The 20,395-nt window shown below is 37.4% G+C and overlaps 1 protein-coding gene across 6 annotated transcripts in view; it reads right to left on the reverse strand.

Annotated features, from left to right (window-relative positions):
* Positions 1–1,829: 1,829 nt before the first annotated feature.
* The window catches only part of PCGF3 (polycomb group ring finger 3), a 55,904-nt gene continuing 37,338 nt past the window's right edge, over positions 1,830–20,395 (reverse strand). For all 6 annotated transcript variants that reach the window (XM_066181552.1, XM_066181548.1, XM_066181547.1 and 3 more), the window contains 7 exons: positions 18,156–18,252; positions 14,419–14,474; positions 13,348–13,458; positions 12,756–12,844; positions 10,778–10,915; positions 8,622–8,702; positions 1,830–7,181 (listed from right to left, as the gene is read on the reverse strand). In XM_066181552.1, the coding sequence (XP_066037649.1) occupies positions 7,134–7,181; positions 8,622–8,702; positions 10,778–10,915; positions 12,756–12,844; positions 13,348–13,458; positions 14,419–14,474; positions 18,156–18,252 (620 nt within the window). In that variant the 3' untranslated portion in view covers positions 1,830–7,133. The remainder of the gene's footprint in view (positions 7,182–8,621; positions 8,703–10,777; positions 10,916–12,755; positions 12,845–13,347; positions 13,459–14,418; positions 14,475–18,155; positions 18,253–20,395) is intronic.

Consider the following 20,395-nt stretch of genomic DNA (forward strand, 5'->3'; position numbering starts at 1 on the left):
ACTTTCTTCAGGTGTGTGAAGAAACAATTACAACCTACAAACGGGCAGAAAATAACAGGCAAGCCGTTAATGACAACACTTCCTCATGGAAACCACCCAGTCAGTCTTCCTACTGAAGCCAATTGCTTTCATTTTTGTTCTGTAGTTATTTCCATGGACACATCAACGTGTACTCATTACACAAAACACACAAAGCACAGACATGTCTGATTCAAACCCTTCAGTAAAACACATCTACAGAGTGATAAATGCAAGCACATTGCCAGGTGAAAGACTAGACACATTTATACAAATGTGGACCAAATCTTCATCTTAGGAGCCGAATCTCTCAGATCACTCTGGTAAACCTTTTTCTCCACTAACACCAGATCATTGCTTGACTTTCTCAAAGAAAATCTAATCAAAAGGAAGCCTAAAAAAAAAAAAAATCAAGAACATAAAAAGCTAAATGAGGATGATATTGAAAATTGAAGATGTGCAGTTACTTGTTACAGAGGTACGCCAAGATTCGCACTGCAGTATATCTCTATTCATATGTAGCACTGGATTAAGTCTAACTTTAGTTGAGACCAACTGAATCCCGAGTGACTGTGTCTACACCTGTGTTTAAACAGCTGAATTTATCTATCTTAAATGCACATTTTTGATATAGATTTTTTTCTCTGACTGCTCTAATCCAAGAAGTTATTGCACAAAAGGGAGGTATTAAATGCAAAGTAATGATCTTTTATAGCAGAATCATCAATCAGCAAAGTAAGAAAATATCAGTTACATATAAAGTAAGAAATACCAGTAAAAACTTTTTCATATTTTATTACCTCTGGGGGAAAAAATGTAGTTAGCTACTACTGGCTGCAGCGCAGATTTATGCTTTCAGGGCTAGTAAACACAACTGTTTGAACAATTTCTTTTTGTGATGTGTGGGAATTTCAGTCAAACAGGAAAAAAAATAGTATTTTTTTTTTATTTGTTAGAATAACACCATGTTCATTAAAAGGAAAGAGCCAGGCCTATCACCAGTTACTTCACAGACAGATGGCAGCAACTAGTAGCACAAAGCTCAGGTAGTTACTAGAACAGCTTGTAATAAAGTCATTAAACACTTACAAAATGCAACACTTGCTAAATTAGTGCTAATTTTCATTCACTTTTAAGTGACTATACACAGGCAATGGGACTTTTCTGCAGTTACTCTCTCATACTGATGTTTAAATGAAGCTAGTAAGTGGCAAACGCCTCATTTCTTCAGGACAATTATGCATGGGTAATATCAGTGCAAATAAGAAATATCGGTGTGACAAAAACTGACTTCAAAGCAGCCTGGAATTGCTGGCAGTTCCTAACAAGCCAAGAGCATAAATAAAGGTGCTGCCTTCTAAGCACATAGAGCAGTTCACAAGCTATACATCGGCATTACTACATGTAGAGATGCTGCAAGAAATTAATCTACCATAGCATGTGTTTTGCATTGTTAATGTATTGTCTCAACCAGGCATTTGTAAGGGCAAGGTTGAAAGGAACACATACAAGCCAGGTTAAGTACCTTTCAATCCAGATACATAATGACACCAGGATAATGCTGTTTCCCCACTGACTGAAGCCATTTAATTTCCTATCTGGCAGTTACTTGACACACTTGTCACAGACATACTGTCAGTGGAGTAATACTTTAGGCCATCCTTGTATTTTGAGTAAAAGGCAGATTTTATGACAATGCAATGCCACACCACCTCTGTTTCAGTCACACTGCATTTATTCAGTGCTACAATGACTGCTGGTTCCTTGTGTTCCAGGGAGAGAATGGGACAAAAACTTCCAGCCTCACAGCATTTCGGTTAGTTTCTCTGCTTTTATTAACAAGCATATAATATTAATTGGCAAAACACTGGATACAAGCTTCACTATCATAAAATCAAAACATTAAGCATTAATCCCCAAAGGCTTATTCAGACAAAACTAGCCACCAGTAGTACAGAAATTACACAGCAACACAAAGCATAAAAAATTGTAAACTTTTAAACGAAGCTAAGCCAAAAATATGGTTTTACACTCTTGACATTTCCAGAATCTTTATTATGCCACATGAGGATAAAAGGCTTAGTGGCTGCACTGGCTAATTGTCCCTTAACTGCAAAATGATCCTGTTTGCAGAAGGAAAGAACAAACTTTCCTTTTGTCCAGATAAGTCACTTGAATTAAAGATTCCATCAAACCAATGCTTTCAGTTTCAAACAGAAATAACAAAAATAGTGGAATATCAGTATTCAAAACTCAGGAGTTGTTCCTTCAGCCATGTCTGTTTGAATGAATGATCCCACTGCTTTCTGTGGAACCATCCAGGTTATTAGTAAAATTACCAATGTAAATGTTCATAAAATTGGACATTCAGTTCCTACCCTACCACCAGGACATGGACAGGTCATTGTGGCTTCAGAAGATTTTCAAAAAACTTTAAGTAGGATAAAAAATGGAGCAAACTGTAGAGTCATACGTTTGATTTGTATATTAAAAAAATTAAAACTTTACCTGTAGACTTGCCACAAGACCCAAGTTCCTAGGTAATTTTGTCCAGACTGCATGATTTGAATAGAGCAGAGACACATCTGTTCCATGTTCTTTAATGTTGTTCTCTGCAGCTTTTTCTACAAAAACAGATCTGAAGACCCAAATAATATCTAATTATATCTTATGTAGGGAGACTTGTGTGTGGAACAATTTCTTTCCCTATTACCAACTTCAGACAGACTAACTGAAGTTCCATTAATGTTGTCAGTGAAACATCCAAACTGTAGTGATTACCTGAGGAAAAGCAGAAACTTGATTTTTCTGTTCAGTAAAGCCTTCTGTACAAAATGTGTACCTAAGATTCATCTCACTGATGTACAGACTGGTTGGCTTTTTCCTATTATATTTATCTCAATGTAATATGCAGAATCCTGTAAAATAGCAAGTTATATTTATCATCTAGTAGAAAAAAAAAAAAAATCTGTAAATCCCCATGGACTATGTTGTTATAAAGACAATAAGAGCCAGATAAGCTTTCAAAGGCTCATAGCCTATTGAAAAAAAATAGCACCATCATAGTTGTAGTCTGATATTTTTTATGGTCCCACATGTCCTGAGTGACAGTGTTGTGTATACTATTGCACAACCAGTAGAAAAAAGTATTCCCAGGTGTGATGGTACACAAATATACCAGACCTAACAATGGCACAAAACATTTTCAGATAGGCTGCAAGTCTTGTTGATTGCTTCCACAATTCACATTAAGGTTTCTTGAAAGGTCATTTATTTTAAAATATTGCTGACAGATAGTTCTTGTACTTACAGAAATTTTAAATCCCCCATTTCACTCTTAAAATAAAAAATGGTACAAAGCATAAAACACACATGCCCACCCCCAAATAACAGCCTCAAATAAAACTCCATTTGAAGAAGTGAGAAAAACCATCTACATTCCTTTTAAATGTAATGGTAAGTAGATGCTACATTTACAATTTAAACATAAGCCTAATAAATGCATGTTCCAAACCTATTGCACAAAAGCATAAGTAATGCTCTTTATCCATACAAAAAAAAAAACAACCCAACCAAACACGGAGATGAAGGCTACTCAAACTCAATGTAAAAGGAAGAAGCTTGCAAAAACATCTTACAATTTCATTTTATATGCCCGTAAATAAAGCTGGACCACTGAAACCAAAAATACTTGGATGGTAAAATAAGACAGAAGGCTTAAAATAGAATAAATAATTTTATAAAGTTAAATTTTAAACCCCCAAATCTTATTTAAATTCAATATTATATATTCTATCTGAATTCTTTATTTTTAATGAAAGTATACTTAATGAGACTCTAAGCCCAGGTGATTCATCAGTCTCATTGCTGCTGAGGAAAATGCATCAAGGTACTTCCTTACTGCAACTATTTACCAGCGTAAGAAATTGTAAAAACTACTTCACAGTAATGGCATCTTCACAAAAGCCAAAATAAACTACCATGATCTCACCAGGACTAAGAAATATCTATGGCTGAGTCCAATTTTTAGTTCAACTTTGAACAGTATGAGGGTTACTTTACCCAATATAATCTTGATATAAATTGTCTCTTAAGTGTCACAGAAATTAAACAAGGCTCTGACCCAAAGAAGACCTCACTCTACACTGTAGTCTTTTAGTGAGACTAACATATGGTACAGACACAGTCACACCACTCCCGAGGGCAATTTTTGTAGTGAAGACGTTATCACATGTGATTTAGAAAAACAACTGAGTAATTTTGGAGTTTTTTGGTGGTTTGGGGGTTATTTGTTTGGTTTTCTTTGCCTTTTTTTTTTTTTTTTTTTTTTTTTTTTTTTTTTTTTTTTTTACTGGTGCAGTTTTATTAGATTAAACACATTGCAAAAGCAGTTACACACAATTACAAGCAAAAACCCCAGCTATAGGTATTAATACTGGCTTGAACTTATGTATCCATATAAATGGAGTTTTCTATATACTGATAGCACCATAACAAATTCAAGTGATTCTAAAGATGGTTATAAACTTAAAAAGTTTTGTACTGTAAGTTGTTACAGCAAGAGAGAGATTTGAAAGGCTTCTAAATTTGTGTGTTTGTAATTAGTTTCTCAGTTGCTCAAGTACACAAGGAAGTAATGAAATCCCAATGTACTTTAACAGCACTGCGTCAATATCTAGTCATACAAAAATTTTCTTGCAGTACACACACTTGAGGTAGACAGATCTCATTTATAGGTGTATATGTATATATTTTTGTTTGTGTGTGTGTATATATATATATATATTCTGATTAAGGTGGTTAATCAGAATGCTGTCTGGCAGCTTTAGTTTTACGTCTACATCGGGTACAGCCACTGTGTGTATACTCTGGGTGCACAGAGCAAGGACCTTTACAGTCTTGTCCATATTCTCAGTGCCTCAGGGGCAAAGCCAGCCTCTTATTTACACAAGAACAGTAACAACCACATAAGAAACAGCTCCAGAGAGGCCCAGTATGTCAGCTTGTGCACATATCTATAATACCTGCATTCACTGCTTTCATGGAAAGTTTTAAAAATGGTAGACACATGATCTCATTTGTTACTTTCTGCCAGATCAATTAATGCTAAACACAGAAAAAAAGCTGAAAATACACAAACAGCAAGACAAAATCAGAACCAAATCTGATTCCATGAATCACAGACATGCACACGCACAACGCCACACAAGAACCAGATGTGGAGTTCTGTGTAACCTAAACATTTAAATGCTATCTTAGACTTTCACCTGCAAGGACAGCAGCATGTTCTGGCCTTTGTGTGGATCTCCTTTCCATCTCTACAATTCAGGAGGCTCCTTCCGTTCTCTGCTCAAATATTTTTATTTCCTTCCTAATCACATCTGTGACTGTAATCAAAAATAAGGAGCCCTGTTGTCAAAGGTAAGCAGAAGCAGCAGCAGAGCTGGGAAAGGAGAACTGAAGACTCCAGGGAGGGAAATTAAGGGCAATGTGCTGAGGAATGTAGCACTTTGAAAACTCAAGAGGAAGAATATTTAAAATGCTTAGATAAATCTCTTGCAGCATCAGCTTCTGGTTATCAAGTAACACTTTCTATCAGAAGAAGCAAAGGAGCGCAGCAAGAGGAAGCAGGGCTTCTTATCTAAAGACGATTTATCAAAAAAAATAACAGGGCTTAATAATAGGAATAGCAACTAGCATTTTCAGCTGACAGGAAAACTCTTCCAGAAATTAGGTTAACTATTTCCAGCTGGCAATATTAGGGCATACACTGTTTTCAGTGACTTCACACCTGTGCCAGACAAATGTTCTTACATACTATGGACAATACATAGTGGATATAGCTTGCAGAAATCACTTTCAACTACTTTTTTTTAAAAAGACAATTATTTCAAAAAGCCTTACAAAAAGTGCAGTGAGCCCTGCTGAGTGCCACTGAGGGTGCTTCCTATAACATACATAGTTATATGTGTATATAGATGTATGTACCCATACATACATGAATGTGTATCATCTTGCATCCATTAGGGCTGATGCAAGCAAAATTATTAGTTAAGGCCAAAAGGTGCTCAAATAATCTTGTCTTGACTCCCCTTTCCTCCCTACCCATGTAAGCTAGGAATTGCAGAAAGGAAAATGCTATGGTTTCCTAAGAAAACAGCTAAAGAAATTTAAAGCTGCCCATAATATCTGAGGAAATTTTATTCATTGAAATGAAAAATCTGCAATATTCCCAAAATTGTCCAAGAGCCACTGTTTCAATAGCTAGGGATAGCAAATTCTCTCTAAATTAAAAACTGATTTCTGCAAGCCACAAATACATAAGAAATGCTTGTTTTTTAAGAAATTCACAAATCTAGCACTTGTGAGTATTTGTCATTACATGGTGCAATTTATACCATAGCAAAATATATATCACGGCACATTAAAATCAACTAAAATTACTTCTATTAGTCTTACCAAATTAACACGTATACAGAAGTATCAAAACTTTATTAAAACACAAGGTGAGGGAGAGCAATAACTGGGCAAAAATGACAAATTTATTGGCTTCCCAGATTTTCTTAAGTTCTCAATGCAGCATAATAAATTCTTACCAATCACTGTATTATCAGGTATGTTAAATGCTCTACAGAATAACTTGAATAAAGCCAATGCAATCAGGCATACTATATAAGACAATAACACTTTGCAAAAATATAGTTTTTAAAGATTTAGAATGCAAGAAGTAACTAAATGCAACTTGGTGTCAAAAGCAACGTATTTTTATCACCCCACAACACTCACTTTTTTTCTGCGTGTAACTGTAAGAGACAAATCAGGCTGAGCTACATGGAACTGTGAAGTGTTTTCAGTATCTGTAAACTTAATGCTGGTAGTGTCTTGCTGAGTTGAAACTTCTTTCTTCCGTACAAAAAAAAAAATATAAATATTGTCTGCCCAGAAGTTTAGGTAACATATCCCTAGAAGAAATATTCAGGACAGTCCACTATGAAAGCCCTCCAGTCTTCCAAAATTATTCAGCTGGTTTGTGTCATGTGATTAATGATGCACTAAGAAGGTGCCAGATGATAGTCTCTGCAAAAAGCTCTGTCCAGAAGGACAATAAAGTTCCCTTACAGCAAGTCCATTTTGGGTCTATAATGTAGCAGTAGAGGTGCTTTCTGCAAGACAGAAATATCAGTAAGTTAAGAAATAAATCCAAAACTAATCTGTTTAGCAGGAAAACTTCTGCGTCATAAACTAAATATTCAATTAAAGATGAGAGCGGCTATGTGGTCTGTCAAAAATTCACCAAGACAAAGAGAAGGTGCAACTTCATCTGTGAGGCTCAAACAAGTGATGAAGAACTCTTTCCACTTTATCTCAGGAGCAGATCTGTTTATCTTGGAAAACTCACTGAAGTAAGGGACATGTCTAGAAAGCAGCATAAAGAGTGTTTTCTAGACATGTGGTACTTCATATTTAATAGCTTTCACTTGATTCGTGTTCTGTGAAAGCATCCCTTGATTTTTTTTTATAAATAGGCAAACTTCTAGCAACCACCACATCCTGCACCATGGAGTTCTGTGTCTCATGAAAACAATTACTTCAGCTTGTTTGTCCTGGACCTTTCATGTCTCAGTTTCATTTTACATCCACCACTTCTCTCACTTGGGAAGGCAGTTTACAGCTCTGCTTACCACATGACTCACAATCACACAGATCTCTCAGAGGTGAAGAAGTAGACTGTACAGATGCACATTAATTTGATGCTCCTGTTCGGTTCTCTCCGCTACACCGCAAAACCCTAACATTTGCATTGTATCCATTTGTTTACACCTACATTCAACTTCAGGTGTTTGTTAATCACCTGTCACTCAGAACTGTAAAGACTTCATCCAAGACTTTATCATCTATCTGTTACTAACCTAAATAATAACAATGCTGTCACTGCACTGTTACTAAATACTCAAATCCATTTACAGGTCATTCAGAAACACCATATCAAACAGACTCCATCAGGATTCCACTGCTGTGACATCTCTGCATTTTTAAAACCGACCACTAACTTTATCCTGTGAGTCTTATATGGGCCAATTATTTTTCAACTCCAAGACAGAAAAATGCTTCTCTACTCCCACGTGGACCTCTTTTAGATATGCATCCAAAGCCACTGAATGATTTCACCTCAGTGTATACTGTATGCTCAGAATGTGTTGCTTTTGTATTACAAATACGAACTTTTTGTTCCAATAACTCCATGTATACGTATACTGACTCTATTCAGTGTTGACTTCTCTCCTAAGTGTTCAGTTTTGCTATTCATTCTTACTGCCTGAAGGGGTTAAAAATAATACTTTTTGTAGCTTCTACTTCCTCTGCCAGACTTGATAACAATTTGACAGCTAATGCAGTGTTCCCTTTTCTCGCAATGAATACTTACTTCTCCTTTCCTTCATTTACTGTAATTAAATAAATACTTGATGTCTAAGGATGTTGGAGTAGATATTTATGAAAGTACTTTTTATAAAGGTATACTGCAGTGTAGTTCCAAATTATCGCTATTCTATAAACATTTTATTTGGCTACTGCATGGTTTATATTGAACCATTGTGTCATACCTTGAATCTCCATCTAGTAACAACTACAAACTTCAGCGTGTGGTCCTTGCCAAGAATCTCTTCATTGCATAATATGTCCAGCTGACAAAACAAAGGTAATAGTTAATTCATTGGGATCCAATATATGAAACAACATATTTCACATAATACTACACATTTGACAAGACTTTTTTTCTCTGAAGATACTGGAACGGTAATCCTGCAGTTGCCCTGCACACAAAAATCATACCAGGAAAGAAAAGACAATATCTGCCCTCACCATAAAGAACTGAAAGACCATGTCAATGCCTGCCTACGAAACACAGTATGATCTGAACTTAACTGCTTGACTTATCTTCCCAAGCACTAGACTTCACAAGTACTAATGTCCCTTCCTGAAAGCGTTATATGCTTTTAAAAAGCTTGAATATATAAACAATGAGAAATCACAAAAAGAGCTGTTATTTAGGATACTATAAATTTCTTTTTACCTAACACCAGTCAGGTGGCATTGTTAAAAGGATAGACTTTCTTTAAAAAACACTGTCTGCCATATACTCATATACTATATTTATATATAGGGGTTTCTACAGATACTCAACAACTATTTTTTGGTTTCTATCTCAGTTTTAAAAAATCTTGATATTACAAGTGAAACAGTGGGGATCTCAACATAGAAGCACAAGCATGACTACTGATCAGCTCAACAACAGCATCTGAACATGAACTAAAACCAGGGAACACGTATGAAAACAGTAAGTTCCACCAAGGAGGAATAAATTGGCTTCTATTACAATGTTTTACCCCACAGCCCAGAAAGACCCGAATGTGCACGCAGTTCACTTACAGGGCAATAACTCAAACCTGGAATAGTCTGTATCAAGCAACCAAGTGAACCAGAAGCTCAAATTCACCTTCCATGTTACTTGGTATTGGTACAATGATTCTCCTTCTATGTTACTTGGTACTAGGATGATTACACGACCATTTATGTACTTTTGAAGAAGGTAGAAAGGGATAACAAAGGAATAAACAGTACTGCTGGAAAGTTCTTTCACCAGAAACCAAGTAGGTTTTTAAGTCACAGATTGGCATGGTGGATTGGAGGGCTTACACATGCATATATCAAAAGAATATATTTAAAAAACTCCTTTTGAACAATCCTTGTAGCTATGCAGCTGCTGGGCTAAAGCCAGAAGTCAACCACCTCTGAGCCAGCTGAGGACAAGACTGGATACATGGGGTTTTTTTCTGGAAGACTAGCAGCAGTGTTACAGGAGGACTGGGGATATACTTGAACCATAAGACAGAGGGAATGTTAGTTTGAACTGCACAGAAGCTATGAAGGAAAAGTGATAGAGATGCAAATTGGCTGTTGACAAGTTTGAGTGGCAAGGTGTTGACACACTGGACTGGAAAACAAATTATTTGATTTGGATGAGACGCCTTCATGAAATTCAGTGAATCAGTGTCATAATATGGAATTGAGAGATGTCAAGCCGTGAGTCAACTGAGGTGTCCAGAAACTGCCCAGAAAAGATCCAGCCAAGAGATAAACAGGGGCTGCATTCATAGTCTGCCACTGTAAATTTTTGAATCTGGTCTAGGAGAAGGGCAAACTATTGCCTTTCTTTCTCTATCTTTCAAGTTAAATTCTTCTCATGATTCCCAGTAAAGACAGGGAAAAGCAGGCATCTGATAACACTCTAGTTGTAGTACACAGCAACTTCAGATTGAGCTTCACTAAGAGCACGGAAAAGAAGGAAGTATTTTTGGTGCTTTCTCTTCAACTGGGCTTCAGTGCTGTCCAAGTGTTGGTTTCTGTCCGGCCTCTGTCAACCTTCCTGGAATGCTGGGGATAAACTCAACTACAATCTATGAAACAAATCATCTTGCCAGAGTCCATTTCAACATATGTGGAAGCACACAACCAAGCTTTTTAGCTCAATTATTTATAAACACACATGAAAAGATGCACTGCAAACTAAGTGGAAAGCTTCGTACAGACCCAAGAAAGGACAAGAAAATGGCTATATTACATATAATTCAAGAAGCAGTGTATACTTCTGTTTTCTGAAAATAAAATCAGAATAAAAGACACCATTTTGCAAAGTAACAAACCCATCCCTTTGAAGTTTTTATATCTGTAAACTTTTTTTAAAACATTAAAATATTACCTCATTAAAAGAAGAAAGGTTGAGTTTTTTGGCAATGAACTTCTTTAGATGCAAGACTGTTGCTTGTGCAGAGCAACGAATCCATTTTCGTTTCAATCCACGCAGTTTGCTGCTATTGCACTCCAAGCAGATGCTTACCTTCAGGAAAAGGCAAACAATCAAGAGTTGGCTGCAACAATTTTCTGCAGTCCCCCTTATGTATTCCACATGCAGTTTTTACTAAACCAATAAAATGAAGTACAGTACTAGTATACTGTAAACTGAAATGCCTATTAAGAAAACCACATTTTCTAAGATCTCATAAGGTGAGAGTAAGTAATAAGACAAAAATGTTCAAGTAGTAATTTTTGATGTCGGAACAAGGCTGCTTCAGTCCGAATGCATGGATTATCAATAGCTTAAGAGGACTGTTAAAAGCTAGAGCAAGAAAACAGTAAGAAAACCATTGCCAATTTTGAATCACAGAATCACAAGGTTGGAAGAGACCTCAAAGATCAAGTCCAACACAACCATAACCTCAACTAAACCACCGCACCAAGTGCCATATCTAGTCTTCTCTTAAACACAACCAGAGATAGTGAATCCACCACCCCGCCAGGTAGACCATTCCAATACTTTATTACCCGTCTGTAGAAAACTTTTTCCTAATATCCGGCCTGTATTTCCCTTGGCAATTGCTTCTAGCATAATTTCTTACTGTTAATTAGACTGCTAATCTAGTTTAGTTTAACATGTTTAAGAAGAATGAATACAAATGGTATGACAAATTTTTCAAATTCCCACTTCTTTTCCCATCCAGCTATTCATTACAGTATAAACTCTTCGTGATGATATGCTTGTATTGCACTAGGAGGATCTAATAACAAGTACAATTTGAAAGTAGAAACAAGTACCCTTTGAAAGTTCCTTCACATGGCAACTGAAAAAAAAACTAACCCAAGCAAAAGTTACTCTGGACACATAACCAGAAAACATAAAAGGCATGGCTTGTTTATCCCAAAAGGAGTTTTCACCTTCTAACAAGCTTTGTGTTTAGAACTTAGCAGTGGGCTTCCCTGCTTTTAGGATATTTTTATGATATAGGGCTAACACTGACTTAGTATTAAAGGCTGGAAACAAAACATGTACTAAGTTACTAAGAGTGCTGTTATGGAAGCTTCCCTGTCTGACCATCCAGGAACCACTCTGGCAGTCACAGTCACACCACCCCAGCTAGGAGTGAAGCCTCTTCACAGCTACACCCCTCACACTCACATTCAGACCAGGATTCCTTATCAGCTCAACCTGAGGTTTCCCATAGCAGAATCTCAGACAGCCAGGTCCTTCAAATAGCTTGATCATGGTGCAATAACTAAGTAACAGCAGCTCCAGTTGGCACCTCTGGGAAGGGACCCTGAACAAAGGATCCCCCGGGCTTTCATACCCTCACAGCACAAAAGTCTGGGGGTCTCAGTGTCCAGTCCCCAGCCTGGAGCCACAGGTCCCTGTCCCCTTTCCTGTGCCCAGGGTTGGCAGTTCAGGGCCTCTTGCCACGGGCTCCCATCCAGAGCTCAACCTTCAGCTCTCATTGCAACTGCACCCCGAGCTACCTGAACTGAATGTGTTAACAGTGCCAGAGATTTAATTCTTAATTATCAATACACATTCAGCTCAATGTATCATGGTAACACTGGGGTACACTCCTGTAGAAGGTGGAAAATTACAGGAATTTGTTTTGACACCAAACTTTGAAGACTCATAAACAGAACTATAGAGACATTTGCATCGAGACTTGAATGTATGATCCATTCCTGCCAAAACCCAAAGGTAAAATGCTTACGAAAAAGCATTGCCGAAACTGCATTGAGTTTGTATCAGAGAACAGAAAAAGTAGCTTGAAAGAAGCTTATTTTCTTCTCTGTTAGAGTATCAAAGTTACCTTACCAAAACACAACAGCTAAGACACAAGATAAAACTAGAGCATTCCCTACGAGCCCACCTGTTCATCACTTCGGTGGTAGTCATTATCTTCTTCCTGCTTTTCCTCTGAAGTTTCTTTATTTATATTTTCATCTGCTTTAGTTTCACCTTAAATAAAAAAAACCCAGACACATGAGATACATAAATATTATTTTTACACATAAACCCCAGATATACTCAGCAGCTTATAATGCTAATACAATTAAAACATCACATTTCAGAACCGCAGTATAGAATAAGCTTTGCGATTCCCAAATTGTGCTTATTGGCTCAAGCAACACTTGAAGCCAACAGCCTGTGACATGAAAGAGGAGAACACCTATGGTATTTAGTTGCTAGCAGCCCAGAAGCTGGGTCATTTCACAGTCCCCATGCAGGTACTACTACGGAGACCAACTTTGCCACAAGCAACGTGCTATTAACAGCCAAAAAAAAAAAAGATCTGTGCACAAATAAAGGACAAGGCAACAATCCTATGCTGACTCTATTCCTCACTGTTAGGAAACAATTGTGACTGTAATATACCCACTGGGCACATACTTCCAACAGATCTGTTTGTCAATTTACTACCTGTCACCTACCAAAGACAGAATAAATAAAGGACTATTTACCATTTCGATGAGAATCTAGGTGCTGTTTTGTAGAACATGTCTCCCCTTTGATGTCCCCTGGAACTTCCATGCCCAGTTTGTGATAAAACTCCCTTTGCTTTTTCATTTCCGCTGTTTAAAATTGCAAATAATAATCCCTGTAATAAAGTTCTAATACAATATTTATGAAGTTATTCCAAATCTCTTCCCACTTAAGGATTGCCAAAAGCTGGTGGTGGTGTCATTATTTACTGTCTTCTATCTCTGCTATCACATCAAGTCATGTCCCATCTTATTTTTCAGAGTTACAACACCATAAAGTTATTGTATAATTACCACTATACCATAACTGCTAAAATGAGACAGAATTTCAAATACAGTAGCTAATTCTGAATATCCCCCATTTTGAATATGACCATATTTCAGTCAAAACATTGGTCTTGAATTTTTTTTTATAGTTCTGATGTTCAATATCCTAGAGTTAGTTTTTGAAGTATCTATTTAATCACACTGATATTTGAAGACACTGGTTAAAAAGCAGCTTAAATACATTAAAATACTTTCATTAAATAAAAGCTTTACAGACATTAAGACAAAAAAAAAAAACCAAAACGCTGAGCAATTTTTATAAAGTTTTTCTTTAGTTCAACAGATCTGGTGTCAAAGAGGATGATGAAAACAGGAACTGAAAGTTCCCTGACAAGAAAGAACTCTAAAAATAGCAGAAATTAAAAGCAGCTCTGCATTGCATTTCAGCTCTGAGAATTCCAGAAAGCTTGCACAACAGGTACACAATTTAACAAAAACAAATTATGGTAACATTCAAAAGCTGAATGACTGTTCTGCTTTACATAATACTGCTTTTGGAAGAAACATCCTATGTTGCCTCCCCCGACCCCCACACTCAGTTGCTGCTAGTACAGGTATGAAATTAAATTAACTGCCAAAAATTACTCAAGTGAAGGAGTCTGGTTTTCCACTGTATTTTTTCTCAGTTGCCTCCCCATTCCCCTTTTTCACCACTTGAAACTTGTTTTTTTTGTCAAAGAAGTACGTGCAAACTGACCTTTAACAAGGTCACACACAACTTACCTTCTTGGAGGCCTGGAACAAGTTTGTAAACAATATCTTGCATTGTTCTGTCATGACTAACAAGGAAAAACAAAAACAAAATCAAAAGTTTAAGTTCACCATCTTGATTGAAAACATTTATCTTTAAAACATTCCAGTACTAACCATAAGCAAAAATCTCTAAATTCACCTATGAAGAATTATACTTCTCTAACAGTATTTCTATCAAACCAGAAAGATCAGCAACACAAAACAAATTATGAAAAAGTTCAAGCTAAGAAAATACATGAAAGTTTGAGAAAGACTAGGCTGTGGAGGAAATCACCCCACTGAGTATGTCCTTCTGCATCAAGACATGTCACTAATAGTCTAAAATTCTTTTCCAAATTTGGAGAGATAAACTCATTTTTATTACAAAACAATCAAGGCTAGCCTGTTTCTCATCCCTACAGACTAATTTCTCACATTTCTAGATTAGTTATATTTACTGGGATTCTTCTAAAATGCATGAGAACAGCTCACAAAAAAAGACCACAACAACTAAACTTTACTTTGTTCTTAAAAGACAACGTTTTAACTGTGAGAAACATTATGTAGCTAAGTAGCCTGTAGAGGTAGTGTGGCTCAAATGAAAAAATCCCACTGCAAGTAGAACAGAAGGGCCAGCTGAGATTCTCAACTTTAATCCCCAGCTCACCTAGAAAAATCCTGTTCTAGTCCAAAATAAGTTACGGTCTCAAAGAAATGAAATAGTGCATTAAATTCCAATTAAGAAATAGCATAAGAAGCATTTCAAGTGTCTGCCTTGGTTGCTGCAATGACATTAACCCCAAAAGAGTCTAGAGTATCAAGTCCTGAATCTGACTTGAACAGAAAAGGCCTACTAGAGTAGTCTCAAGCTTCTCATCACTTGACAGGAGCACTTCACAGCAGTGGAGACCAGTACAGAAGTACAGAAATGATGACATATCAAGACATTTACAAACAGTAATTACAGTATTTTAAGTAGCACTACAACAGATTCAGAATATCACTTATCCTAAATTCATGTTATTTTGACCAGTAGCAATCCCATTTGTACAGGTTGGGATTACGAAGTGTCACTTATGGACTGCAAACACATTGCCAAAAATATTTCAAGGAAAGTATGCAATTAAGACATCATCATCACATCAGAGATGACAATTTGTGTGCTGGATCTCACAAATGTTCTTTAAGGTCCCAAAGAATTTTTAGATTCTATGATGCTATTTACGGTTTTTAGAAATGCAAACAAGGAGATTTGGTTTATCTATTTTCCAGTCAGATGGAGATGAATAGGAGTTTAAATCTCCATTTTCAAAGACTTTGTGAAACTCCAGACTGTCAATTATTTTTTAAAAGAGGTAAGTAAATATATCCAAAAGTAGGCTGAAAAAAGTCTGTTTTCAGTTTTTGGGGCTATATTTTACAACTAGTTCAAGCAGCTTATTCAAGTTGAAGTGTATTCAACAACAAAAAACAAGTAATAAATGCCCTCAAGCTGTTCTCAGTATCATGTTGTTTTCTGGCCCCTTTCTGCACAAAAACCAGGTTTTGAACCAAGGCAAACATGTTGTCTGGCATGTCATTTATTCATTCTTGTAATTATACACTCACACAGGATATTATCAATGTATTATATAAATGTGCAAACAGCATACTTAGTTTCAGGCTCCTGAATGACGATGAGCTTGAGCAATGTAAGGGTGCATGGAACACTGACAATTTTTTGTAAAAGTGAACTCAGATTCATTTGCTACAACCATTGCTTCAGAAATTGCTATAGAAGAGAGAAAGGCACATTGAAAAATGCTATGAACAAATCCAAGTGCTTTATAATGGAAGACAAAACACTACTTGACATGCAACAGTTAATGCAGACACACCATCACAATTTATTTTTATCAGCAGGAGTTACTACACCACAGAAAAATGAAAAGAAAGCACTCAAGGAAAAGAAAGAGAATGTCTTTTCTGACAAGAAAAGGAGGAAAAAACTCAACAAAAACACTTAGTGAAAATGCAAATGCAGATGGAAAACAAGGAGGTGATTGCCACAGCCAACATAGCTCTCACTAAGAGCAAAGCGTGTCTGAAAAATTTAGTGGTCTTCTATAATGAGGTTACAGAGACAGCGGGTGAGGAAAGGGTGAGTCATGGCACCTACCTGGATTTGTGCAAAGCATTTGATGCTGTCCTGCACAACATCTTTGTCCCTAACTGGAGAGACATGGATTTGACTAATACAGCACTTGGCGGATAAGGAATTGGCTGGATGGTTGCACTCCAAAGAGCTGTGATCAACAGTTCAACATCCAAGAGGAGACCAGTCACAAGTGCTGCCCTTCAAGGGTCAGTACTGGGATCATTGCTGTTTAACATCTTTGTCAGTGAGATTGAGGGCATCCTCATCAAATTTGCCAACGACACCAAGTTTTGTGGGGTAGCTGACATGGTGGAAGGAAGAAATACTTAGGAGCTGGGTACATGTCAAGCTCGAAGTTCAACATGTCCAAGTACAAGGTCGTGCACCTGGGTTGGGGTAATCCCAAGCACAAATCCAGGCTGGGTGGAGAAGCAATCAAGAACAACTCTGAGGAGAAGAACTTGGGGGTATTAGCAAGTGGGAAAATCAGCATGTCCTGCCAATGTGCATCTGCAGTCCAGAAAGACAACTGCACCCTGGGCTGCACCAAAAGAAACTTAGCAGCAGATCGAAACATGTGATTCTGTCCTTCTACTCTGCCTGCAAAAGACCCCAAGACCCCACCCAGACCTCTGCTTTCAGCTCTAGGACCCTCAAATAAGAAGGATCTGTAGGAGTGAGTCCAGAGGAGAGCCATGAAAACGACGAGAGGGATGGACCTCCTCTCTTGTCAAGACAAGTTGAGAGAGTTGGAGTTGTAGAGCTGGAGAATGAAGATTGCAGGGAACCCTCAGAGCAGCCTTCCCTACATGCAGAGAACCCACAGAAAGGCTGGAAACAGACTATTTACATGGGCATGTAGACATAAAGACAAGGCGGGATGGTTTTAAACTAAGAGATGGCAGGTTTAGGTTAGATAAAAGGTAGAAATTCTCCAGTGAGAGTGGCAAGGCTGGAAGAGGTTGCCCAGAGAGGTTGTGCATAGAAATGTTCAGTCCAGGCTGCATGGAACTTTGAGAAACCTGGTGCAGGTAAAAGATGTCCATGCCCATGGCAGGGCAGCTGGAACTAGATGATCTCAAAGGTCCCTCCCAACCCAAGCCATTTTCTCTATGACATTCTTATCTGTTCCTATGACCTAAGCAGATCTTTGAAATATTAACTGAACAATAAAGCTGAAAATTATTTCTCTCATTACTGTCAGTCAGTGAAAAACATAACTGATACTAACTTTTGATAATTTTGTAAAAGTGTTTCATATATAAATACAAAGGTTTCATATACAAAATTGTTACAATCCAAGCAAACAAAATGGGAAATTACTAAAGCTCGTTAAAAATTACACAAAAATTAAACATTTAAGTGTGTAGTTTTCTTGTTTATATGTCTGGAACAAGCTGCAATGGTAAGGCCTTGCAAATTCACAGCAGAAGTTTAATCCTGTATCTCCTCCTCAATCTCCTTCAAACTTCTTTTTAGATGTTTAACAGGCTGATAAGCAAGAATGAAAATTTTGGGAGAACCTGTACTGTATCAAAGGGGATGAACCAGTCTAAAGTGAAGCTACTTGCACTTCTGCTTTTATACTTACCCAATATACTGTAATGGGTGGCTCTGATGTATAACAATCCTACAGGTTGGACAGGTGTTGTTTTCCTCCAAGTATTTCACTAGGCAGCTTCTACAGACTAGTAACAAAGGCATTCACAATTAAAAAGGAATAAAAGTAGCATATAAAAGTAGCATAATAAAATTCTGGTTTTATACAGTGACAGAATGCACATTACTGAAATTTACATGAAGTTCATTTTTTTACATCATATGTGCATGATGTCTAATCTTGCAGAATACAGTTTCCAGTACCTTTCACTGATTTTCTTGAAACGGGGAAGGGATGCACTAGAATTAAAGTATCCACACCTATCAAAAACCTTCTTAACACAGCATACAACACAAAATCCCACTTTGAAATTTAATAGGACAACAATTTCTAGCAGGTCAACATTCAGCTTGCATGGATGACATTACAGGAACCATGTGCCATTAAGATACTCAAAAAAACATATTTCCTTTAACCATGGCACATACAGAACAAATGTGTGTGGTGGCAATAAAGCCAACACAAAAAAAAAAAAAATTCCAAAGCAGGAAAGTGGATATCTGGGTGTTACTTTAATTCTAACTTTCACAGAGTACATACACTACAGCTAAACTACCATCAGAAAAAAAATTACATTGTCACAGTCCCTCAGTAAAATGTACTGCTAGGAGTTGCTAAAGCAGACATTCACTATTAAGCTACACATTTCTAGATGCATACACACAATCACCCATCTCTTTCCGAAGTAAACTATTTATACACCACTCTCCTTTGTCCTGCCTCAGAACAGTACTCATAAAATACACTAATACATGAAACCCTCATTCACTTGAAGTTACTGAAAAGGGTATAGAGAAAAGAAGGGAGGTTTACTTGAAGTGCACTAGTTAGTGTAGTCTTGGTATCAATGCACTTCTCACACAAAATGAAAGGATTTCTGTAACTATAGTGCCATCTACCTCTCAAACAAGAAGTCAGTATAATTACCTAAACATCAGTTAAATAAAAAAAATAACAGGAAATGAAGCATTATAACTTTGCATTGTGCTTTGCATTTACACACCTAGGATGACAGCACTGTTTGTGGCAGAGGTTAGACAAAGCCTCATAGCTATACACATTAAGTACACATCTTGCACAGCAGTTTGTTCCAACAGAGTGCCAGAACAGTAGATCCATTTGCAAAAGTGAAGCCAAACTCCATTCCTACCAAGTCAATAAAAGCAGAATTTGACAGAGGAAGCAGGAACAGGTATCCTGGAAAGAGTATAGGGACGTTGCTAACTTGTGTAGGAAGGGGTCAGAAGGCCAAATCACAGCTGAAGATGAACTTGGCAAGAAATATGAAGAATTATAAAGGTTTCTATAAGTATGTCAGAAAAAGAAGGCCAAAGAATGTGCACCACCCCGCCCAGATAAACATGACTGATAAACCAGTAACAATGGACAAGAAGAAAGCTGAGGTACTCGATTTTTCTGCCTCAGTCTTCTCTAGCAATTTCTCACCCCACAGCTCTCACATAGTTGGACGGCAAAGGAGGCACTGGGTGGATCCTTACACTGTATGAAAAGATCAGACTCATGAACACCAGGAACGTGAATACACCTAAGTCTCTGCGACCTGATGAGATGCGTCTGATGTAGTTGCTGAGCCACTCACAGTGGCAGTCCTGACAGTCAGGTGAAATCCCTGGTGACTAGAAAAAGGAAACATTGTTTCCACTTTTAGGAAGTGGTATAATGGGAGAAACCTGGAAATCACAAACCTGTCTGCCTTGACTCTGTGCCTGGGAAGACCACAGAGAAGATCTTCCTAGAAGCCATGCTAAGGCATGTGGAAGACAAGGAGGTGATACCAGACAGCCAGCAGAGCTTCACCAAGGGCTCTGAGCAACTTGATGCAGCTAAGGATGCCCCTGCCCATTGCAGTGGTGACGCTTTAGGTGACTTTTTATAGGTCCCTTCCAACCCAAAGAATTCTGCGATTCTATGATAACTAAAACATCATCCTATGTCAGCACATCTTCCAGCTTGGACTAGGTAAACACTAACTCCTCCTAAAATAAATTGATCACAAGTTGGCTGATGTTCTGGCAGGTTTCTGAGCAAAGCATCAAAATAAATGCCACTAGATGGCTTATGAAAGGTACTGCTGCAGTAATCTAGATTATTTTTTTCTGGGGTCAGGTTGGGATTAATAAACTCTCCTGAAACTGCAAGTCTTTGGAGTA

The sequence above is a fragment of the Chamaea fasciata genome, unplaced genomic scaffold, assembly GCF_029207755.1.
Source record: "Chamaea fasciata isolate MVZ Bird 193981 ecotype frontalis unplaced genomic scaffold, bChaFas1.0.hap1 SCAF_4, whole genome shotgun sequence".
Lineage (NCBI taxonomy): Eukaryota > Metazoa > Chordata > Aves > Passeriformes > Sylviidae > Chamaea > Chamaea fasciata.